A 24,299-nucleotide genomic window follows, 5' to 3' on the forward strand; every position below is an offset into this window, starting at 1 on the left:
CTTTTATACAGGATTTCATCTAGATTCCAAATGAGACATTTTTCAGAAGGGAAAGAAAAAGTTCTTGAAAAGGCACTTGATATAACATCCAGAGTGGTGTCCGGAGCACAGCTGACCCAGAGAACATCCTTCCACACCAGCTAGGCATGCTTTGTGCTTTGTGAGCCCAAACTCGCTCCAAACTAGTAAATGGAACACGCATCATTCTCTAACACACAATATTATCCCCTTTCTTTATATTCACCCCACCCCTTCACACACAGTACCATTTTAAGTGTATTCCTTACTATCTATTCAAAATAGACAGTAACATACAAGAACTGTCATACATTTTTCTTTATTAAAAATAATTTACAACATTGGTAACATTCTATGCACAATTTTCATCAATTGAACTTAAGATATATTTATGCAATACTTACTGAACTTAAGACTGTTCTGTTGGCTTTAAACAGCAGACAATGATTTGCAGTTGCTTAAATAGCATTAATATACATAGCTTCTTGGCCTTATACTTAGGAGTAAAATGTATAAACATCAACACTATCCCAAAGCTTTGTAGTTTGGGATGGGGAGGAAGAAGGAAGCAAGAAAACATTTACAAAAATTTCAACAAGATTCTTCCCCCAAATCCAAATGGAGAGAGGTCTAAGTTAAATCTATCTAACACACTGAGTCACTTCTCCAACAGGTACACATCCTCCTACACCTTAGGATACTAAAGAGAGATGGAACTGAATGTTTGGTGTGTGAGTAGAGCAATCCTGACTGTCCCAGGCCCTGCCCCTGCTGCCCACCTATGGCACTCAGGGTGCCAGCAGTGTGTCCAGAGTTAAATGCCTTCATTGGCTGCTGGCCTCCTGAGCTGTGCTCTGCACAGGGGACAGGGACCAGGGCTGTTCCCACGGCTCACGAGCCAGGAGCCCCCACCACTGAGCAGATGGGACATGGGCAGTGCTGTCCCACAGGTAGGGCTCCAAGGGGAGAGGTCAGCCTGCACACCTTGGACATGGCACTCCTGGGCTGGCTGACAGCTGGACCTGCTGCAGCAACAGGAGCCTCCAGCTGAGCAGCCCCTGTGCCCAAGCACCGCTCAGAACTTCTCTCTCGTGGCCTACGAGCCACATTAGTGCAGTAGAATCAAAGCAACTGCTCAGGTAATGAAGCCAGCCCATGTCTCTAAAAAGAACTGACTTGCTTTACTGGTGACAACTTGCAGGTAAGTCACATGCCTTGAAATTGCACTTCACCTCATCAATCTGCCGTGACGTGGCTTGGATCCCTGTCTCCTGAAGCATGGAGAAAGGGCAGGGGGCTGTTTCCTTCAAGCATCAGTAAATAGGCATGGAGTTGCAGTTGTATCATCTGCATGAGGCACCATTATGTACCAGCACTAAATGCTCATTTTCTCCCCAGTAACATTTCCTTGAACTAAATCAAGAATATACCTTTGAGCAGGGATAAAATAGTATCAGACACTTGTACAAGAAGTACAAGATCTGCCCAGTCACGCTGGATAGAATTAATGGAAGTGTACCACAGAACAGGAACTCGTTCAGCATTCGTTGAATATAACATTCAAAACTGCATTGATTTATCCCCCCTTAGAAGTGGTAGGAGTCACTGGAATGGTTTTCATCTCACCTAAAAGAAAATCACATCAAACTAGTGAAATATAAAACCAGATTATACAGAACTTCAAACTTTAGTCAACGTTGTCTAACAAAACAGAAAAATAAGTATCAAATTGCTGTCAATCAAATTAGTTTGGCTTTTGAACTGTCAACAAATTAATACACTGTATTGATATAATTATGCAAGAGGTTTGCAGTATTTTGGGTTCGGGGCTTTTTTTAAAGGAATGTCAAACATACTATTTAAAGATTTGAACAGTTCATCTGTCAGTTCAGAAGTCAACTATTTCAGTATCTGGTTATAAATTAAAAGTACATGTAACTAAAGCTAATTATAGTCCTCTTGTATGTTTTAAGACAACATTAATCAAGAACAAAAGTCCTTAAAGCAAAATCTTGACAATTTATAGGCAAGTATTGCAGTTTTGTTTTCCAGCAGAAATTAAACTCTACACAAACTGTAAGTGGAGTTATGAAGCTTTTCAAGACAGGAGCACAGGAAGAGCCAGCTGGAGCTGCAGACTCACTTACACAGCTCAGACACCACCAAAGCTCTGTGGGAACACAAGCCACGCTGCAGCAACTCTGCATTTCCTGCCAATACGAGCTATGAGGCTTTGCCCTCTGTGCTGACAATTCCAGCCACAGCTGCTGCAGTGCCATGAGACAGGTTTGTTCAGTGCTCTGGGCTCCTCCTCAGAGCTGCCAGCATGTGAGGATGCACTCAAAGGCAGGGTGGCCATCTGGCTCTTGAACACCTGACAAGTGTAATGTGTTAGACAGGTTGTTTTTAAAGCAGATGAATTTAAACAGCCCTACCAAATGTTTTAAAAGGCTTTAAAGGTTAAAACTTTACAAGGAGGTATTTCTCTAATGATATTGCAGAGAGCACAATAAAAACAGATGTCACAAATGACAAAAGTGCATCCCTTAAAGCAGATGTGACAAACTTCAGTTGAAAGGCATGAAGAACCATGGCTTAACCTGCATGAGTGAAACAACTGGGAGATTTGTTTTTAAATGCAGAAATGTTTCCCATATTTCTAAGCACATAGAATTTTACATACTTCATAGCTTTAGCAGTTTAAATCTGGATCCAGAGGATATATAATCCCATAAAGGTAAGGAAGTCAACATCTGTGCTACAGGATACCATGGGCCTCATATGGGCTGCTTTTTGTTCAGCCCATAACCTAAAGAAATTGAAAACTGTATCTTTTTTAAGCTTTGGTTGAGGGAAAAAAAATCTGTTTGGCCTTTAAAATTCCCTACCATCTTGTTACTCTTATACCAACAAACAGCAGTACACAGATTTACAGGTGCAAAAAATTAGTGGAAACAACTGCAGAAAATCTTCTTACATAATAATCTTCAGCACAATCAGTTTCAATTTCGCATAGTTTATTTACAAAATGGTCTGATAAAACATCCCCTCCATACTTACAGCTCTCTTGTCACAATACACATGTTGATTTTAGCAATGTTTAATAGCACCATTAGAATATTATTCAAAATCAGAAAGGATCTCGTTGCAGTTACAATGATTCACAATCTTTTACATCCATGGACGAAGTAACTTTGAGCACACTAGGACTGTTTGCAGTTCCACGGTACAGATTCCTGGGTTCACACAAGGCATTGGCTGCATTACCAGTTATGCAGGGCACCCAGAGATTCAGTAGCTACTACAAGAATCTTCGAGCCACAAAGTTTAGACTTCCACCATTCTTGTACAAAGTTATCTCCATATTGTTTTCAAACAAGGCAATCACGCTGAATACTTTTCCAGTGCTTGTCTTCAAAAGAAAAGCAAAAAAAGAAAAACCGATTAAGCTTTGCTTTCACTTCCCCTTGCTTATTTCTCAGTCAACATTCTAACCCCAAGTTTTGTTGAACACAGAACACAAGCAAATTCAGCACTCTGATGTGCCCATACAGCCCCAAGCGTGCTGGGGCCAGATGCAAGGAAGGCTTGTTGTGCACCGGGAGCACGCAGGGCCCTCGTGGTAACCAAAGAGCATCCCATCCCTAAGGTGGCACAAAGAGTGTTATGGGCTTGTTTACACAGCAAGGAGAGATGAAGCCTCTCTCCAGTCATCACCTTATGAGAGACAGACTCAATTCTACCCTAAGACCAAGCCCATGAGGGGCAAAATACCACTCAGAATAATCAAGAATATCAGGCTGCGTACAAAGCTGTATACAAAGAACACGTGTATATGTACTTTGGGAAACTCCAACAGCCATGGCAAACTTCAGGCAGGACAATAAGCTTACCTTCCAAGAGAATTAAATTCTGTCTTTTCTTGCTTTGCTTCCTATCATCAGAATTAAGTTTTTTTCCTCTGCATCAGAACATTCAACAGAGAAATTAAAAATACTGCAAAGATACCTTAATATCCAACGTCATTCTGGGCGACAGGTCTGGAGGGAACAATATAGAAAACTGCTCTCTGCCAGTGAGCCCCAAAGTACTTGGATTTTCCCCAGGACGAAACTGAAGTGGAGCGATGCCAATTCCAATCAGCTGACTCCTATGAACCTTCTCATAGCTCTCAGCTAGGACAGCTTTAACACCCTGCAAAAATACAAGCAGAGTGAAACACAGAAGTAACCTTCAAACACAGACTACATCCAACATCTCACAACTCAAACTCAAGAGAGAGTGCTTTGCACAGAGTCCTTTAAGTACCTTGGAAACATCACTTAGTAGCTTCCCAGCTAGATGGAAGCAAACAAGTCAGAGCAGGCCCATGCAGTGTGAAATGGAGTTTGTTAATGACAGTGACCATGCTGGGGTTAACAGGAAATGAATCAATGGCTGACTTTGAACATATTCTCAATATTAGTGGAAATTAGCCTCCAACAATGAGACACTGAACACCCCATGGAGACCAAACAGAGATCAGCACAGACAAATGCTGGATTTGTCTCAAAGTCTGGTATCCAAGACAGTAAATTACATAATGAGGAAATTCAGATCTATCCTGACTAGCGATTCTCTTCCATGAAGATTCTAACACAGAAATTATACAATGTGTTTTTAGGTATTTCCAGAGAAAACAAAACTACCCCAAACCCCAACAAACCAGCAGTACCAGTAGAAAAGGCCCTTTCGCAGCCCAGTCTCTTGAGCTACCCAGTCCATACTTCTTTCCTGCTAGAATAATTACAGGAATGCCTTCCTTCTGGTACAGCTCTGCTGCTTCAAACACATCTAGCTGTGGAATGATAAAACGACACATTTTGAGTGAGTTCTCAACCTGCACTCCCTATTTCCAGAGTAGCTGTGCAAACAAATATATTCCTACCGTTTGTCCTGATGGGAAGTGAATTGTTTTAGGAGCTGGTTTTCCTATGAACTTATTCAGAAGCTTGATATTTGCAAAGGTACCTCTTGTCATCACAGCATCATTACCTCTTCGAGCCCCATAAGAGTTGAATTCACGAGGTGTGAGTCTGAAATAAAAAGCAAATTGAAAGAAATCAGTTAAAGATGATCTGATTTAAAAGGTATTATGATTTTTCTTATAATTATTGCAGCATATCTAAGTCTTTAGTGGAAGATGTAAAGAACTGGATCTCCAATGAATGTAATTATCATAGATCATAGACAATGTCCAAATCGCTGCTAGGTTATTCATGAGGAAAGCTGCAAATTTAAATTAATTTTCTACAACTTTTTATAAAGTGCAGCAAGCAGTGTGGTACTTACATAAGAATTATGGGGAGACTGCTCTAGGAAACAACCCACCTTACTAATCCTCTTAACCATTACCAGCATATTTATTAACATTGAGTAAGTATTTTGCTTTTCCACATATAGTCTCCCCTTTCTGCAGACAGGCATTTCTAGAGAAGGTGGCAATGCTGATCAATTATTCAGCAGGGCTCACCCTTTGCTGGTCAGGTACTTGGCAGCAGCACTGCTCCTTGCAATGCTCCCGGCGGGAGAAATGTGATCTGTGGTGACAGAGTCCCCCAGGAACAGCAACACGTGGGCATTTTCAACCGCCTGTGGTGGAACTGCTTCTTTGGCCTGACAGGGCAGGGGGGAACAACAACAGAAGGGAACAAAAGGAACATTAAACATTTTCTTCCAGGAACTAGAGACATAAACATATCTGCAGTATAGGAAGGCCCCTGGATGGGCAGGCTCTACTCATTCCACAGACACAAATACTTCACAGACTGAGAAATAGGAGTGATAATTAAATTTGTTGGTTCAACATTGAAGGTTTGCTGTAACAGCTATTCCTTTACTTAAATGCAATGCATATGATCTAGTGGATAGATCCACTTTACTTACAAGTTTATCAAAAAAGGAAGGACATCTAATATAAGTAGATTTTAAATCCCAGGGAAATAAAATTGACTCTGGTGCTTCCAGTAAATTCCATCGTTTGTTTCCTTTCTACAAGAAAGAAAATTAATCAAAAAGAACAGAAGTCAGTTTATTGTATTTTTACACTCAAAAACAAAAGACATACTGGTGATTTTATTATTTACTATTATTTAGTAAATAATTTTCCATTACATGTTACATTACTGGGTATTACTTAGGAATTGCTTTTAAATACAAGTACCCATCTCAGTTAAGCCCTCCATTACTATAACAGAAAAAAATGGCAAACCAATCACATTCAACTGCAAGATATTAAAGCTACAATGAAATGCAACCTTTACATTATGTAGAACAGACCACTCTTACCTCCATCTTTTCTTTCAATTCCTTAAACATGGATGATATCACACGCTCTTCCTCCACCGTGTGAAGTTCTTGTCGGGTGGGCCAAATATCTCGTAAATAAATACTTTTGCCATTAAAGCCAGTGCCTGTGTAAGATTTTAAACACAACAGTGGTTTGGAAGAATAAACTATTAGACTTGGGATTTGTATTAGAATATAGACGTGTATATATTCAGGCCTGCAGAGATGGTACCAGATAGGCAAAGAATTTGATCAGTTAAGTGAATGCTTTGCTTTAGCCACACACCAACCAAATATGGCTGTACTTTCTCTTCAAATGTATTGGCTCTGGGTGCTGAAACCGTGTGCAGATATCTGTGCCCATGTGCACCCACTGCAGCAGCAGAAGCTGCAGGAAAACACTCACCCAGGGGCTCTGTGTCGAAGTCTATCTGCACGGTGCCCGCGATGGCGTAGGCCACGACCAGCGGAGGGGACGCCAGGTAGTTGGCACGGACACAGTCACACAGGCGGCCCTCGAAGTTCTTAGTGCCAGACAACACCCCACAGGCAATGATATCTCCCTGAAAGACACACCCAGTTTGGAGGACTTCAACAGCTTAGGCTACTTCTATTGACTAAGTCAGATGTGCTTTTAGCATTGCACTTCAAATATTTACTCTAACACAACAACTGAAAGGCATTTTGCTCTCTCTCACTACCCTTCTCATTTTCCTTTTTGACCCTCTGACGTGCTTTCCTGTTGCTTCATTCAACTCCTCTCCTGCCATTTATTTATTTTTCTTCTGCTTCAGAAGAGAAAAAAGCTGTAGCTGTTTAGACAGTGCTGGTTAAAATTATTCAAGCACATTAAAAACCTCCTCTTCACTTATGATACAAAATGTACACATTGCATCCTCTGCAAGATTAGGTCATATGAATTTATCTTGTAATTTATAACTGTATTTTATATCAGTTATTACATTTATTTTACACAGCAATGAATTGGCATGGTCTCCCTCTAACAAGCAAATACGCCAACACTATCATGTTAAGTCCAAACCACAAATGAAGTGTACTTTGCATGGATTACTGTATTTCTTGATTGCTTAACAGGGTGAGAAATACATTTCTGTGTTCAACAAGCCAGCCAGAACTTTACCTGTTTTATTGCATTCCTGATGGCTTCTGGCAAAGGGGCCGTGTTCCCAACACAGGTGGAACACCCATAACCAACAACCTCAAACCTGCATGGGAAAAACCAATCAAGTCACACATGGTCATGAGCAATTTGTTAACATAACTGCTTTTTCTTTAATTAACAATCCCCAAGAATTTTTTGTCCCTTGATAGTTAAGACTTTTTAGAAACTGAACAACAGACACTACATGTCACTGATTCAAACTACAGCTGGGCACTGTTACAGAATATTGAACATATTCTGTTACTGCTACAGAGCAACCAAAACCATTAACTAAACAACCCTTGAAAGCAGCAATGATAAGAGAAGACAAATACAGACCATCCTGACAAATTTGCATCCAGCTTCCACTTTTAGAATATATTATCAAGTACATCCTGTCCTGCAAGTCACTTAAAGTGAGGTAATTTGTGACTGGAAAAACAGCTCTGATGTATTAGAGCTACGTATCATAAATTTTGAAGTGGGAATACAATGAAGCAGAATAATTTTAAGTCAGCAAGGGAGCAAATCAGCAATCTATTAAGTTAGGAATTAGCCAGCCCCTAATGGAACAGCAATCCTATTTATCAGCCTGTACAGCCCCTGTATTCACCACCTGGCCAAACTCACCCTGAGCCAGGCCTTACCCAAGCTTGCTGAGGTATGGCAATACTCCACTTGAACTGAGGTAATGTGTAACCATGCCACTGCCAGGTGATAAACTTGTTCTGATGTAGGGCTTCACCACGAGGCCAGCCTCAACAGCTTTTTTGGCCAGCAGTCCTACCAAACCAAAAGGAAAAAAGGACACAGATTATGATTTGTATATGCTTTCATAGGACATCTGTGTGGTTCTACCTTAGTTAAATCAAACATAAAAACCCCCTGAGGATTAGACAATTTTCAGTTTATTAAACTATTCAAGCAATCACTGGGCTGAATAGTTTCTTAATGCATAACAATACCATGCATAATTTTATTCCCATTCCTGGAAGGTAGACACCCACTTTACTTTCTCTAAGACAAATCTCTTTACCATGTTCTAGCTCACAGTGCCAATCCATTCAGCCTCCAGAGACAGGCCACACAGCCCTAAGGGGAAGCTCACCTTGGCCACAGAGCATCTTAAAAAGAGGAGAGCAAGGTCTGACAGATGAGCTGTTCCAGCAAAACCATCTGCAGCTTGTGAAGGTGTGGCAGATACCCCTGAAGCAATGACAGAACAGCTACTCAGCAATACTGAGTTTCTGTGCTGCCTGTGGCATGACAGCTCATCATCCAGGACAGCCTTGAAACTAAAGCCCACCTCCTGCATCAGCTATGGCACTGTGCACTTACAGGAGCCCTACAACTGCTTACTTGCTGTCATACTATGAAGTGTAAAGATTTTATAATTGCTCTCCTTAATACTGCTTTATGGGACAAACTTAGATTGTATTGTGGAAAAGCAACTTTCCCTATATAACCTAGCCAGAAGCTACAAGCTAAGGCTACAAGTCTGCAGTTTCAAACCTGTAAAGAGAACTACAAAAGTGAAGGTGAGGACTGTGAAACATGGGAGCACCATTACGATGCTGAGCTGTCTGGTCCCAACATACCTGCAGCAAGCATGACAGACGGATTGCAATTGTTTGTACAGCTGATGACTGCAGCAATGACAACGCAGCCGTGGGACAGCTTGTATTCATTTCCTTCATACTGAACAGGCACAATGTCATTCTGCTTCTCAGCTGCAATCTGAAACCCTTTAACACCAGACTGGATGACAAAAGTACGTGTTAGCAGCTGTTACAGTACAGAAAGGATGACATTACAGCAAGACCAAGTGAACACTGGTTTTGAAATAATACTCAGCTGTGCCACTAGGAACCCTAACATGATTCTAAAAGCAGCCCTCAGTTCATGTCCCTCTGTCTGTACATGGGTCTCAGCCTTCTTCCTTCACAACTGCTTTAACTTTGTGACAGTTGTGAACAAATGTCAGTCTGTGTGTGGCTGTTCCACAACTCACTTCCCTGTGTACCTGGAAGAACATCTCCTCAAGAATACATGTCTGATCTACACAATACTTGCTCCTGAATTAGAAGCATGTCCAAGATTCTAATTGCAAGAGGGTGGTAACTAAACCAGAGTAGGTCCATTAGCATTTTCCACATTCACCTGAGTGCTCTTCAGGACTCAAACATCCTCCAGAGGTCACTTTCAACCTCACCCTTTGTCTTCCACCATCAGCTATGATCTCCCTCCAGCACAAATGAACCACAGTACCACAGGCCTCATTATAAGCTGTTTCTAATACTGCTGTAGGTCTTGAACATTAATGATAAATAAAATGAAAATGAAGGTACATTTCTATATTAGCTGCACTCTTCAGACACCCATGGATATCCCTAACCTTCAGAGTTATTCAGAGATAACCAGAACCTTCAGAGTAAAACATTTATTCTGTGAAGACAAATTAAGCTATAAGGAAAAATCATTTGCTAATGTAAGAACTCAGAACACTTGGCTACAAATACTGGCAGTCTTTCTGCATCTCCTTTAAGGCATGATGAGTTTTCTTAGGGTAAATTCTGTTTCGGAAATTAAGTAACATAAAATTGTTTTAAAAAAACCCTGAAAAAGTGAAAATGTTTGCTAAGCTCACACTATGGAATACCTAAAGTTCCTTCTCCCTAGCAATCTAAACTGAGAAATTAAGGACTTTGGGAAGCTCACGTTCCTGCCAAACACCTATTATTTACTCTTGGGATGCCTGTCAAGCAAGAACAGAACACCCTGGATAAGCAGTTGTGTAGCAATAAGGAAGGCTCAGTAGGCATGCAAGGACTAGACAACACAACATTTATTCAGGTGAAGGATAGGAAATACCTTTTGAAACAAGCATCAGCAATACAAACCTTTTCATTTAAGCAGGCTTGGAAGTCACTTTTCATGTTATTAACAGCCACTCTATCCTGGGATCTCTTGGGGCCACTGACATATGGAATTATAGAACTTAGACTAACTTGCACTACCTAAGAAATCAAGAAACAGAAAGTGCAGGCATTACCAACCCCAGCCCACCAGTGCATGGAATATGTTCCCGAGACACCCAGCAACTCTTATTCCAAATTTGAATGCTCTCAGACATCCACAACTCTGGGACTCTATTTTCAACACCACTCACTCAAGAGGCTATTCCTCTCATTCCAAATGTTTTAACAATACCATAACTTCTCTACCTTTTGCAGCCCTTGGGATGACTGGAATTCAGTTTCTGTACTAACATAATGTTACTGTGCTTCCCTTCTTATCCCCACCCCCTCTACGTTTTACAAACTCTGCTTTCTCAAAATTCTGAGTTAATAAAAACAACTTTGCTGAAAGCAATGAAAGTTACAGTGGGAGATGAGACTGTGAAATCATCAGCAGTTATTTATGAGACTCAAACAAACAACTCCTTTCAAGCATACCTGGGAATACTCAGGCTCTCTGGAAGAACTCTCATCATTTCGAAATAACTTCACAGCTTTAAGATATGCTTCTGTGACTTCAAGCTTGGCCTTATCAAAACCTAAGGAAGGTCATGTCAAACATCAGAAAAGACATTAAAGACATAATACATTAAAGACATATCACATTAAAGACATAAATAAAATAAATCACACAACTTACGGACACTCAGATTGTTTTAAGTGCAATATTCAAAGTGCTTTCTTTTCAAGTACACCATTTCCATATCCCAACTTCTATTCAGGAATGACACACAAATTAAAACGTTTATAAATTATTACATTTTTTTCTAAATTTTCTTGTCTTCTTATGTCAAGGAACAAAATAAGCTATTCCAACTCTAGCAGTGGTAACTCTTACTAAATTGACAGTTGTGTCCCTGAAATCCATAAGGCTTTTCTGTGTTAGGGCTTCCTTGTCTAACACAGACCCTGTGCTTAGCTGACAACAGGCAGTACTGCTGGCTACTCTTCCAAAGCCATTCATCTGCTCTGCACTGATCAGACAAAAACGTTTGCTATTGAAAGCATTTAACTCTGATTTGAAAGTGACAGGTTTCAGTCTCAGAGTCTCACTCATGAATGAGCTTTTTTTGGCATCTGTCACCCTGTGGTTTCCTGTTTGCAGTAGCTTGATAAGGAACTGACATCCTCCTTGCTTAGCTTGAGATGCCAGTGAAACCACCCACTTCAAAGGGAAACATAAACCACTGGCAAAAATCAGAGACGTGCTCACTTTGTTCTGCAGTTTCACCTATTTCTAGTAATCACTTTAAATTTTGATTTTGTAGGGAATCTCCAGGTGGTTATGGGATTAATTTCAAATCAAGAAGAGTTCCATACATATTTTGAAATAAGTGAAAACTTCCTGAGTATTTTTATAGGCTTACATATGCTTCCAAAGAACCAGGACTCTGGATGTTGGAAAGCAGTATCATGTTGGTAATTCAGGCATTAGACAAATGGACCAGACTGGACACAAACCTCAAGCACAAGTCTAATTACATGTTAAATGCACATCAGAACTCTGCAGAAAAGCACCACATAAGAATTAAGGAGCTTCAAGCAAAAACTCAGTGGTTCTTATACTGGGTTTTTCTGCAGAGTAGAAAACATGTATTACCACAACTGAAAACCACAATTACAATGAATCCTTGCTTTAGTTTAATATTTACCTGCATGCTTTAAGTGCTTCAATGTCACATTATCAACAGGGAAAAAACTCAGAATAGCACCATATTCAGGACACATATTTGCTATTGTGGTTCGGTCTGCTACGGACAGCTGGGAAACACCACTCCCAAAAAACTCAACAAATTTTCCAGCGACATCAGCTTGTCTAAGATGCTGTTGGAAAGAAAACACAATACCTGGTATATGAAGACGTACAGTGCAAGCTGTGTTTGTCACAATTCACAAGCATTTAAAACAAAAAGTTGAAACCCTAAGGTCTATGTTTGAAAAAAAAAATGATTAATTATTTTTAGTTAAAGAAGCAAGCCACTATAGAGGGGAAAGAAAAAACCCCTCACTACTTCAAAGAACTAGCAAGTAAAAATAGTTAGAGATTATTTGTACCTTTCTGCACTGCCACGACTAAAGGCATACTACTCCCCTCATTTAATTCATTTCTCAAGCAACACTGGTGGTGCTTGCATTAATCTCTCTTTTGTTTGAAAAGGCACGGAAGTCTTACCTTTGTAATGCTGAGAACGATATCTATGGACGTGGCAAAGGGGCTGACTGTGCCTGTGAGCTCACAGCCCACCACCTCAGGCAGGGTGAGGCTGAGCGGCATTCCCAGCATCACCGCTTCCGTCTCGATGCCCCCGACGCCTGCAGGGAGAGGGGACACAGCTGGTCACACCTTCACCAACCTACATCCGTGTCTTCAGCTCCAAACAAATAATAAACCCCTTTATATAAAGCGTAAAGATTCATGACAATAGACATATTGCTGCTTTTCTCTCACAAATGAAGGGCATTGCTCCATTTCCAACAAGGGCACAGCGAGAAATTTAGAATTTCCATTAAATATTTGCATATCAAAAATAAAATCAAGCAAGACTATTGCTCAAGTTAGACATCAGAGTCAACTAGAAAATATTTTATATCTAAAACTAATCTTCTGTGAGAAAGAAACCTTCACACAAATTTCTGCTGTACAAAATACCTATTTAAATATTAGCTGGTTTTTGGTTGCTTTCTCTTTAAATTACAAGGGATTAATTACAATTCTCAATGGAAAGAAATGTTATTCAAGATTACTTGTACACAAAAAAGATTCAGAACAATAATTCAAGACAGTCTGTTATGCTTGAGATAGAAACACCCAGTGGGAAGAAATATTTTTTAGTGAAGCTTTAGTTGCCTTTCGAAGAGCAATGAAGTTGTGAGCATACTTACCCCAGCCCAAGATACCCAAGCCATTTACCATGGTTGTGTGCGAGTCTGTGCCAACCACGCTATCGGGATGCAGGAAATCTTTCACGTCAAAAACCACTCGGGACAAATATTCCAAGTTCACTTGATGCGCCGTTCCAGTCTCGGGTGGAATTATGGAAATATTCTCAAAAACTTTTGAACTCCACTGTAATTTTTCCAAAAGGAGAACAAAAGAGTTGCATTTTTTCAAAGCTATATTCAATTCTTAGAACATAAGAAGAAAAGACAAACCAAAGACACAATAAAAGAACCCTTGCTATTTACCCAAGTGGCTTTTGTCCCTTTGTCAAACAGAGGTGTGGGATCTCCTCGGATACCTTCTTAATCATCAACAAAAGCTTTCACTCAATTCCTCAGAAGGCTGAAATCAGTAATTCATGCCCCTTCCAAAAGCAGGGCTGCAGAAATCTCTTACCTTTCAGTTCATACAACTGATTACAAGCCCACCTAAGACTGGTATTCAGACAACAGAACCTAAGCACTTGTATCTATAGCAGAATTTATATTTATAGCATAACTGAGTTTAGGTCTGAGACTCCAGGGTGAAACTGCCTGCCAGCTCAGGATGGTACATTTAATAGAGTTGACACGGAAACTTCTAACAAGGTTCAGCCTGGCCATTTCCTTCTTTAATAATGTAAAAGCTAATTTGCAACTTTTAGAAAAAAACCTCTAGTCTACATCCATGAAAAGCGTTTTAGATCATTGCAGTGAATTCCTAAACATCAAAACAGAGGATGAGGATCAAATAGGAATGTTGCAGAGCCCTGCCCAGCAGCAGAGAAGCTGATGTTCACCACAGGACTTCTGCTGCCCAGTTTGAGAGCAGCCATGTCTGAACACTGATCTCCACTCAACACTTCCAATTTAAGGAACTTTGTTATGGATAAATGACCCTTTCAGCCAGAAACTCACTGTGACCTAAGGCACTGAGCTCATGAAAGGCATTAAAAACACCAGTGCTTCATAAATCCCCACTGACCAAATCCCAAGAACCAAATCAAAGTAAACTTTTTCAAGTCAGAAAGCTAATTTTCTTTTTTTTGTTTTAATTCAGATTTGAAAACCTGACATTTCCAAATGATTACATTTAATTTATCCTCTAAACCTCAATACTGGTGGACAAATGACTCTTCAACCACAAAGCCTGCAGGTACACAGACATACCTTAAAAAATTGAAGCCTCTCTCTATTTCTGCCAAATTCCATCTCTTGATTTTTCAATACTGTCTCAGGCCTAGAAAGAAAACAAGTTTGCAAGTACTGTCATAAATTATTTCAAATTACAGAAGAACAAGTTGTAGTTTTAGTTTGTTTTATGAAGACTTATTTAAGCCTGCAGGACTCTTTGAAGAGGTTTATTAGAACACAGATAGCTTGCTGCAGGGAAGCAATTTTCTTTAAACAATGAGATATAGCTGATTTAGTGCACACTGTGTCTGAGAACCTGTTTCTTCTAGGTAAGGTTTTCCTAAAGTGTGTGATCTCAAAAATACTTTGAAAGATCTATTCCAAGCATGTTCTACAATACACAGAAGCTTTTGCTCCCTAGCAGTTAACTCACAGGCTGCACATCTCAAAACACTGTACATTAAAGAACAAGATGTTCACTAGTTCAATTGTAACTATCCTCCATTTTTGTATTTCCCTCCAAGCCACAAGTTTTTCTTCACAAGTACTAATCAGTGCAGTCTCATAAAATGAACTATCTTTTCTTTGTATGTCTTATTTATTAAGATACTGATACTTTTTGTAACAGAGTAATCCATAACTTAAGAGGAATAACCTCTGCTTTGAGCGGCTGAACAAGGAAGGGAACACGCTTGCTTTATACCAGGAAGTCCTCAATTCTTAGAACTGTATTTCACTTGGAAGTCATGACCTTCCCTTTCTTCTCAGCAGCAGGTCAGCAGCTCTCCTGCTTCAGCAAGCCCCGAGGCACAGTCAGCGTTCACCCTGCAGCTTCACAAACACCACTGCTGGTGTGCTGTCACTTTCTTTGTATGTCTCATTTATTAAGATAGTGATACTTTTTTGTAACAGAGTAATCCATAACTTAAGAGGAATAACCTCTGCTTTGAGCGGCTGAACAAGGAAGGGAACACGCTTGCTTTATACCAGGAAGTCCTCAATTCTTAGAACTGTATTTCACTTGGAAGTCATGACCTTCCCTTTCTTCTCAGCAGCAGGTCAGCAGCTCTCCTGCTTCAGCAAGCCCCGAGGCACAGTCAGCGTTCACCCTGCAGCTTCACAAACACCACTGCTGGTGTGCTGTCAGAACACCAAGGCCACTGAAAACATCGCTCCTCCTGCGTTCCCAAACCTGCCCTGAGCAGGAACATTTCCACATCCACAATGCTACCACAGCATTCCACACAATATCACTGTGGGACACAGATCTGATCAGCTCTTTAATTGTACACCTGTCCAGCACAGGCAGATAGGGATCTCAACAGCCCATCAGACAAAGAGGCAGCAGCTGAAGGAGGACAATTACACCTCACTGGCATAGATGGAACAGTGCACAACAACCTGTTAATAACACAGACATCTGGGAGAGGCACAGACATGAGGCTGCTGAGCTACCTACAGGCAGGATATTTACTGAATTTCAACACAGTGCCAGACAGACTGTAAGATCCTGTACAGGCTGGAGGATGATGTATAGGCTAGTTCTTAGTTCTTCAAAAGCAAGAGACTTCTGAAAAGTTATTACAAAAATCTATGAGTTTCTTTTAGAGATAAATTATATGCTTCATTGAGTTACTCAATCAGGCTTGCTTTGCAGCAGACTGAGAATTACTCCTGTGCTTAGTTGTTGTATAGAAATGAGAGAAGTGGTAACATTTAATTTAAAAGTCACAGCCACGAGCCAATAGGAGGCCATCTGCAGAGTGTAAAAAGAAAAATTTGTAGACTAATTCTTATCTGCTACAGCCAACCTACTTCTAGATATGAAACAACTTATCAATGGCATGGGTGAAAACTATACAAGGATGTTTAAAAAAAAAACCCATTTCCCTGAGCTGTCACAGGCAGTGCTCCACAACACAAAGGTACAGGGCAGTTTAGCAAAGGAGCTTTCTTACTCAGGCACAGGCTGCAGGTGGAAGGGGCAGAGGATGGGGGTGTTCTCGATCTGCGCAGAGAAGAGGCCGGGGCTGCGGCCGGCCTCGCTGGTGCCACACGAGCCCCGGCAGCCGCCGTGGCCCCGGCACGGCAGCGGCTTCCGCAGCGGCGGCTTCAGCGGGGACAGCCTGGCCAGCGGCTTCTGCTCGCCCCCGCCGGGGTTGGGAGCGTTCTGGATTGCACTGCAACATCAAACACAGCACCCACTGAGACACCGGCAACCTGCTTCCAGCACACACCTCGCCCCCCCACTCGTGTTTTTTGCAATCTCTTCAACAGATTATAAAATAGTATCTGAAAAAAGAGAGTTGTTTTATTACAACCCTGTTGCAAAGTAAAATATGGCTGGATAAACTTAGTTAAGTAATGTAGTGTGGTGTGGTAAGAAGTGAACAGAACTGGATTGTCTGAAAGATTAACACTAAACAACTCCTTCCACTTGTTCACAACAGAGCAGAAATCTTTCTAAACAGAATTGCAAAGGCTGAACTCAAGAGTTTTAGACTTGGAAGGTGTCGGTAGACCTCATACAAATGGTAGACTGAACTTATTTCCTTTTTTTTAGGACAGTGTTGTACATGTTCTATTAAAACCACAGAGGAATGATTGCAGGCAAAGCTTTCTCAAGGAATAAACATAACCTGATCATAATTAGGCTTTTTATACAAATTCTCGAAGGCAGAGCTAAATTGTATACATTATTCAAGCCAGTCAGAAGTAAGAGATAAAAGTAATTTTTTTTTTTAGATAAAGTCCATATAGCACACCTCTATTTGTGCAACATTTGATCTCTGCAGGAGAGCAAAGAAAGCTTATTGTGAAAAACTAATGACTTTCACCTCTCTCCGTAATTATTAAATCACAAAATTGCAATTAAAGCCACTGCTTTCCTCTGCCTCAGTAACACAGCCAGATCCTCAGTTATCCCAAGTGCAGGGTATTGCCTGGCCCCAGCAGATACCTTGTCTAAATCCCACCGCAGCCCACCAGGCTGTAGCCCACAGATGGGAGCTCTCTACAAAAGCAGCACAAATCACCCTGCAGCGAAGGGTTTCTTATCACAGGCCAGCAGCTGCTGAGCCCCCACAGCTTCCCAAAGGGATGCTCCAGAGGCCGGATTTATCATCACAAAGCAGCAAGCGGAGACCTCTTGCCAACACTTGGTCTGCCTGATAATTTTAGGCTGGCCTAATTGCAAAAGAATCAGCTGTCCCTCTGGACACAGGCATGGACAGAGCACAGAACTGACACAACACATATGCAGGACAACAGATCATCTGCAGTTTCTTGCTCTTCTGACACTTGCAAACTGAAACCCTGTGAGTATTTGGAAGGTTGACAGAAATGACTCTCATCCATATCCTTCAACTGCAGGCTTTTTCCCCGTGAACTTTTAAAATTTCCAAAGAGCCTGAGCAGTTTATGCAATTCTACATGGGTTTTGGAAGGCTCCACAATCGAGAGGCAGGGGACAAGGTGAAGGGAGGCTGCATTATTCAGTGTTTACTTCAGCAAATACTAAACAAAAGCTCCAAGTTTTTCTTCTTGTGCAGTATTTATGTTTCTAGCAAAGACAGCCCCAGGCTGTATCCATCACATCACTGCCTGTCAGACTAAGCAAACCATGCTGGTAGTTTTCCAGTCCCCTTACTTTTCCAGAACTCTCCAAGTATACTTCTCTCTGAGAATATCCACAGCCTCATTTATCTGGTGTTAAAGCAAAGCCCATAAAAACCCACATCAGTCACAAGCCATGGGCTGCAATGACAGTCTTTCAAAATGCCCAGTAAAATTGCAGGCCCCTTCTCTGGAGCTGTGACAAGGCAGCCACGTTTGGAAACAAAGTTCTGTTTAACTTGAAGAATCAAATCAGAGCAAAGCAAAACAACAAACGCCCTCTGCCTCATTCTCTTGATACATGTTATTTTCTGGAAACCATGCCAGATCCTGTTATTACAACAACATCTTGCCCAGAATTTGGATTATCAGTCAGCTTCATCCATAAGGCCTCACAAACATTCTTTCTCTCCCTCAAGAGTGCTTATCCATTTTTATCCAGCCCTTTTTCATATACCACTACATCTTGTTTTAGGGATCCACAGATGGCAAATGATTTGATGGGATAGTAACAAGAACTGAACGAATCCCCACTTCAGTGCCAGACAAAAAAGTATGGCTTGTAAAAATAAAATTAAAAAAAGTACATTACCATTTGCTGAAATCAATCTGCAGAGAATGGTCAACAGTGAGATCAGTTGGGCAGGCAGGATTGACTTTCACTGGATCTCCTCCAGCATTTCTCACAGCTTCCCTCATGGCAGCAAAATCCACCATTGCTGGAATTCCACTGACAGACAAAAACAAAATAGTAAAACACCATGAGACATTAACTAGCTGAAATGCACAAACTTTTTTCATTTTATCCAAGTCTAGAAGTAGCTATATCCTATTTCAGAAAATACACCTGTTAGTCTCTAAAGTTTAAAGGACTTGAACCATTTTTGAAGTCACTGGAGTTGGTACACACTCTCAACGAGCAACAGTGTGTCTGATGGCAATGTACCAAACAAGAACATGGAACCATCTCAAAGATAACCACCCTTCTCTTGTGCCTTGCTTTGCTTCTCAGGTGTGATGGTACATCAGTACAGAAGCGATCTTTAGATTCTCCTTACCTTTACAACAGAACCTTGCTATGCAAGCAAAGCTCATGCTATACATTTAACACCTCAGCCTGTATCATTTGTCTAACAGAGCTATTTCTGAAGCTTGTAGAATTTCACAATATTTGTATTGCTGTACAAAACAGAGACAATGTTTATAGAACACAGTAGTATGTAAATCTTACTGGCTTTGCCTGCTAAGCAAATGTTACCTCATTTTTATTATCATCATAATTCCTTTTTTAATTATCTCAATAAATATACAGAGTCAGCAAGACAGCTTAAATTGAATATTTGCAAATTGCTCAAGGACTGTCCTTTTAGCTATGCCATAGTCAAATCACTAAGAAGGTTAACATCCTAAGAGGCTGCTTTCTCTATATATGTATTATTCATGGATTCAACTGGATTACTCATTGTGGAGTAACCAATATCTAATCTTCAATTATCTCAAAGAAGAACTGTCAGTGACAGTGTGAACTGTCACCCGCCTGGCTACAGCCAAAACATCACCATTCCCTTTGTATTCTGGCTCTTATCCTGTAAAGTGCTCCTTGCAGGCCAGCAGTTTCAGCCCTGCCAACCTGCCCCAAAGCCAGAGTACCCTAAGGAACAACTCCTACCCTCGCATCATATGGAATTATCATGAGAAATCTACTGCACAGCAGAGGCAGCACACAGGTTTCTACTTGGGTATCAAGAGGAGAAGTGTGATTTATTCTCACGCCAAAGAATTCAACACAAACTCAGTGAGTTTGCAAAGGCTCTTTTGGGGGTTTTGCACACCCACATACTTACGTGAAGTCTTGAAGAACAACTCTGGCAGGACAGAAGGGCACTTCAACATGGTTCTGTTTTGTTTTCCAGTCCAAGATGTTCATAGCATCCGTTTCCTTCACTAAGAAGCCATCACAGTTACGGACACTGGACTCAAACAACACTCGGATGGAGTAAGGCAGAGTATCTGGGGTGAGGCAAGGGAGAGGCCCCATGAGCACAGCACTTGCAGCTTACACAGTTTTTTAAAATGACAATCTCACATTTCTGAGGAATTCTACTATTCTAGGGTTTGGAAGGATGAGAGCTTCAGGAGCTTGCTTTTCCAGTTGTCTTTGGGTGTGATATTCCCTACACAATATGGAACAGAGAGCTGCAAAATGTACACATTGATGCATTATCCTATGGGATTTTAGTGGGAGATCCCAATGGCTTGTGCACACTGGTCAGACAGTGACATTTAATAAGGTACGTTAGGCTGGCAGGGGAGAGATGCAAGGAATACAGACCTGGGATTACTGCTGAGAGCAGGACAAAAGCAACAACTACTGGAATACTGAAAACCATTTTAACTGTAAATTTTGCTATTCCATAACTCAAGATACCAAGGCAAAGCAACCAATGCCAGGATATTATTTCCAATAAACAGTGATACAAAGGCCAGAAACTATTCTGCCATGCGTCCCTATTAAAATTAACACACTCCCTAAAACATAAAGAAGGTTTCATTAAATACAGCTTGAGTTAGTTTGCTACTGATATGAATCAAGGTACAGACAAGCAGCAGTTTCCTTCACAGAAGAAAAGGGGAAATGGAAATGAGAATTAAATAAGAGGGAAGAGAAAAAACACCCAATGTCACTATTCATTGCAAACAAAACAAAATAACCACTAACAAAAAAAATTAAGATTGATTGACGTTTCTCCCTCAAATCCCACCATTTTCAGCATAATTCAAGCAGGCAGCTAGCTTCATAAGAACAGTGAGAAATCCTAAAAAACGTTAGCTGGAGGAAGGCGAAACAATTAAGTTCAGGCTTTAATAAAAAAAAAAAAAAAATTGGTGGTCTCAACCTAATCCAGTGATTTGTTCAAAAACTACTAATCTAGAACTTGCTGACTCTATTCTCACTGTGTCTTTCTGAGATAATATCCACTGTTGTCTAATTAGACAAGTCACTATTTTGAGTTTAAGATTTGAATAAATTTGAGTATAAAGATGTCATCCAAAAGGTCTCATGAACCTTCATGCCATTACTCCCTTGATTTAAAAGCCAGATTCCCAGAGAAGAACTTGTTTACCTTCTTGTGGGTTTCAAATCTCACTGCCCCAGGGGCTGCTCAGCACCAACTCTGGAGGAGCAGCTGCTTCTCCCCATGAGGCACCAGCAGCTCCTATCTGCAACCCCGTGTGCAGTTTGGGGCTTCCAGGGTACAGGAGAGCTCCAGAAATGAGATCCCAGGGCCCCCTAGGAGGCTCTGGGGCTGCCGTGCCTGGCCCCAGGAGCAGCAGGCAGAGCTGGGCTGGACACAGCAAAGCCCCAGGGTCAGGAAGGGACACTGGCACTGGGCACGAGGGACAGGCAGCTCACAGGGGCACAGTTAAGCACAGCATCACGGGAGGCAGTGCCATCTCTGTCCTCCCAGACGGGCACAGCTTAATCGTGCCAGATTCCCCACATGAGCTCCAGCCCAGCAAGAGCCTGGTCAAAATCTCTACATATCCTCACTGCCCTAAATCCTTTTGAGCTCTTCTCATTTTCCCCATAAGTCTTAAAACACTAGAAAACTGGTAAGTAAACCAATTAACATTTACATTAGTAATCTGATTAACATCAACTGGCAATTAATGTCAAATTACAGCCAGACAGGTAAAACTCAAACTGTTCTAGCAACAAATGCAGTGAGCAATTCCAGATGCTCAATTTGCTAGCAGTGCTGTCCCACACTGCATCTAGAAGTTATTAAGTATTTTGCTACCAGGAAGTTAACATGAGGCTTCCAGCTTCTGCACAGAAGTTTCTATTGGAAAACAAACACCCTCTTGGTGCACTGTGTTTAGACTCCTGAGAACATGTTCAGCAATACCCATTGCTGCTGCAAGCTTTATGGCACATTTTAGCAGAAGGTTGTGTATTGTTGTTTTATTTCCACTCCTGTCATGAGGCTTTTCACAAAACTGCTGTAGAATTGCCTGGTTTGGTTACTAGCACAGCACTGCTTCTCCCTGGACCAACCCACCAGCAGAAGCACTGTTTCCTCCGTGTGTGCTTATCTGAAAGACTTTGGTACTACAAGCAGGGGAAGTTGGCAAGAGCACAGAGCTGTTGCACAAAGTTTCAGCAGACACTGTGCCCCCCTCTCCCTTCTCTTTAAACAACATGGAGTTGATAACTATGGTCAAATATGGGTTTAAAGTGAAATATGCACTGATTTTTTTTAATTCAAGAAGCACACTACAAATTTTGTGAATACAGAAGAATTCAGACCTTGCAAAATTGCAAAAAACCAGCCCAAATGCCTTTACCAAGTAGCCCATATAAGTATTTCAGTTTAACATGAAGACAAAGGGAGAGAACAATGCCAGCACGCTTTGATTACCTGCAGGACTAAAGCCTGCTCCAGCTGGCACTGAGCAGAGCTCCCTCCCCTGCAGGGAGTCCCCTCCCACCACACGTGCACCACTGTGACAGGGCTCAGACCCAATGCAGGTCTCCCGGCACCGACAGCCACCGCACACTAATGCCAGACCGAGACTGGGCATCGGCGTGAGCAGCACAAAGCCTCAGCCTGCAGCAGGAGCCAGTTCTGGCAACAGTCACCCCCTCCGTGAGGCTGCTGGGGAGCAGAAACTAGCACACCATGAAGCTGTGCAGAACTACAGCAGAAGCTGTACTTATTTTTGAAGCATTAAATAGGAGTTCTTTGTCGCTTCATTTTTTTTTTCCAAAAGTGAGTAATTCTTCTGATTTGGAATACTGCAGAAACTCCTGTACTTTCTCCCTTAGTAAAAAAAACCCTACAAGTATTACCCCTGCAAACGCCATAAAGCACTAAGAAATTGGGATAGAATCAGCTTCCAAGCAGAGCCATTAGAAATCCCCAAGGGCAGCTCCTGCCAGCGCCGGGCGCGGCGCGCTCCGGTGCCGCCCCATCACCCCGGAGAGCACCGTACCGTACTTGGCGCCTCCGAGCTTCGACACATTGTAAAACTTTTTCTCTGGGTGGCTTTCCAAAGCTTCAATGACGGGCTGGTAAGGGCTTCCTGCGGGACGAAACAAACAAAGTTACAGCCACGAAACAATGGGTCCTTTCAGCACTGACTGAGGACTCACAAAAGGAGATTTTACTTCTGATTCGGCCAGAAATAACGTTTCTCTAGACTGTAATTAGATGCAACATGGAAAGGTTCCCAAATGGATTGAGACACCTGGCGATGCAGATGTGTGACTAAGCTGAATTGTAAATGCAACGCTAATAGCAGGTGCACACAGGTCAGTGCAGGTCGCCAGCACAGCCCCAACACACCTGACCTTTGTTGTCTCACTTTGCCATCTACACGCAGGATAAGACACCTCACCAGCGCAGATAAGAGACACGGGTTTTAATACAGCAGGAAGCACAAAGCATTGACTGCCAAGCCAACGAAACAAGACACAAAAATAAACCTTGCAGCAACCATTAGGCGCTCGGAATAAATAACCCCCGGCAGGGAGCAGACAGCGGGGCGGGGACGGGGCCGCTCTCCCCCGCGGCCCGGGACAGCGCCGTTCGGCGGCGAAGAGGGCGAGGCGATGTGCCGGGGCGCGAGGCCCCGTCCCGCAGTGACCGACCTGTCCTGGGAGGCTCCATCGCCGGCGACCATGTCAGCGTGAGGGAGCGGGCCGGGGGCGCCGGCGGGCCGCCGGCTCTCGCGAGACTGCGCCCCGCCCCCGCGCAGCTCTCGCGAGACTGCGCCCGCCCCCGCCCCGCAGCCGCTGCACGCCCCGCTCTCGCGAGACTGTGCCCCCTCCCACCCGGGAGGAAAGGGCGCGAGATCGCGCGAGGCTTCGCGGACAGGGCGGAAGTAGCCAGGAGCAGGCAGCCCTACTCTCGCGATAGCAATGACGAGAGCGCGGGCGGAGCTGCCGGTCAGGACGCGCCGGGGGCGGGACCATGATGGGGCGTGGCCATTCTGAGGGCGAGGCCGTTCTGGGGCGGGGCCGTTCTGGGGCGGGGCCGTGCGGGGGCGGGGCCGTGCGGGGGCGGGGCCGTGCGGGGGCGGGGCCTGGCGGCTCCGGGCGC

At 42.4% G+C, this 24,299-nt stretch overlaps 1 protein-coding gene across 4 annotated transcripts; it reads right to left on the reverse strand.

The window, feature by feature from the left end:
• Positions 1-321: 321 nt before the first annotated feature.
• IREB2 (iron responsive element binding protein 2) lies at positions 322-23,994 on the reverse strand. 4 transcript variants are annotated; one of them, XM_039731833.1, is made up of 22 exons: positions 23,849-23,994; positions 23,191-23,280; positions 20,037-20,202; positions 18,785-18,922; positions 16,536-16,757; positions 14,614-14,683; positions 13,408-13,591; positions 12,698-12,837; positions 12,177-12,348; positions 10,963-11,063; positions 10,408-10,524; positions 9,106-9,265; positions 8,155-8,290; positions 7,487-7,571; positions 6,752-6,908; positions 6,346-6,470; positions 5,944-6,048; positions 5,531-5,673; positions 4,946-5,093; positions 4,733-4,855; positions 4,027-4,212; positions 322-3,430 (listed from the first exon to the last, which is right to left on the reverse strand). In XM_039731833.1, the coding sequence occupies exons 1-22, from the start codon at positions 23,865-23,867 to the stop codon at positions 3,320-3,322; spliced, it is 2,898 nt and encodes a 965-aa protein (XP_039587767.1). In that variant the 5' UTR covers positions 23,868-23,994; the 3' UTR covers positions 322-3,319. The 4 variants fall into 4 exon arrangements, with proteins under 4 accessions (XP_039587767.1, XP_039587782.1, XP_039587790.1 ...); XM_039731848.1 differs by lacking the exon at positions 23,849-23,994 and adding an exon at positions 23,684-23,797; XM_039731856.1 differs by lacking the exon at positions 16,536-16,757.
• Between the last annotated feature and the right edge of the window lie 305 nt (positions 23,995-24,299).

This window comes from Passer montanus, unplaced genomic scaffold, assembly GCF_014805655.1.
Source record: "Passer montanus isolate IOZ18808 unplaced genomic scaffold, ASM1480565v1 scaffold111, whole genome shotgun sequence".
Lineage (NCBI taxonomy): Eukaryota > Metazoa > Chordata > Aves > Passeriformes > Passeridae > Passer > Passer montanus.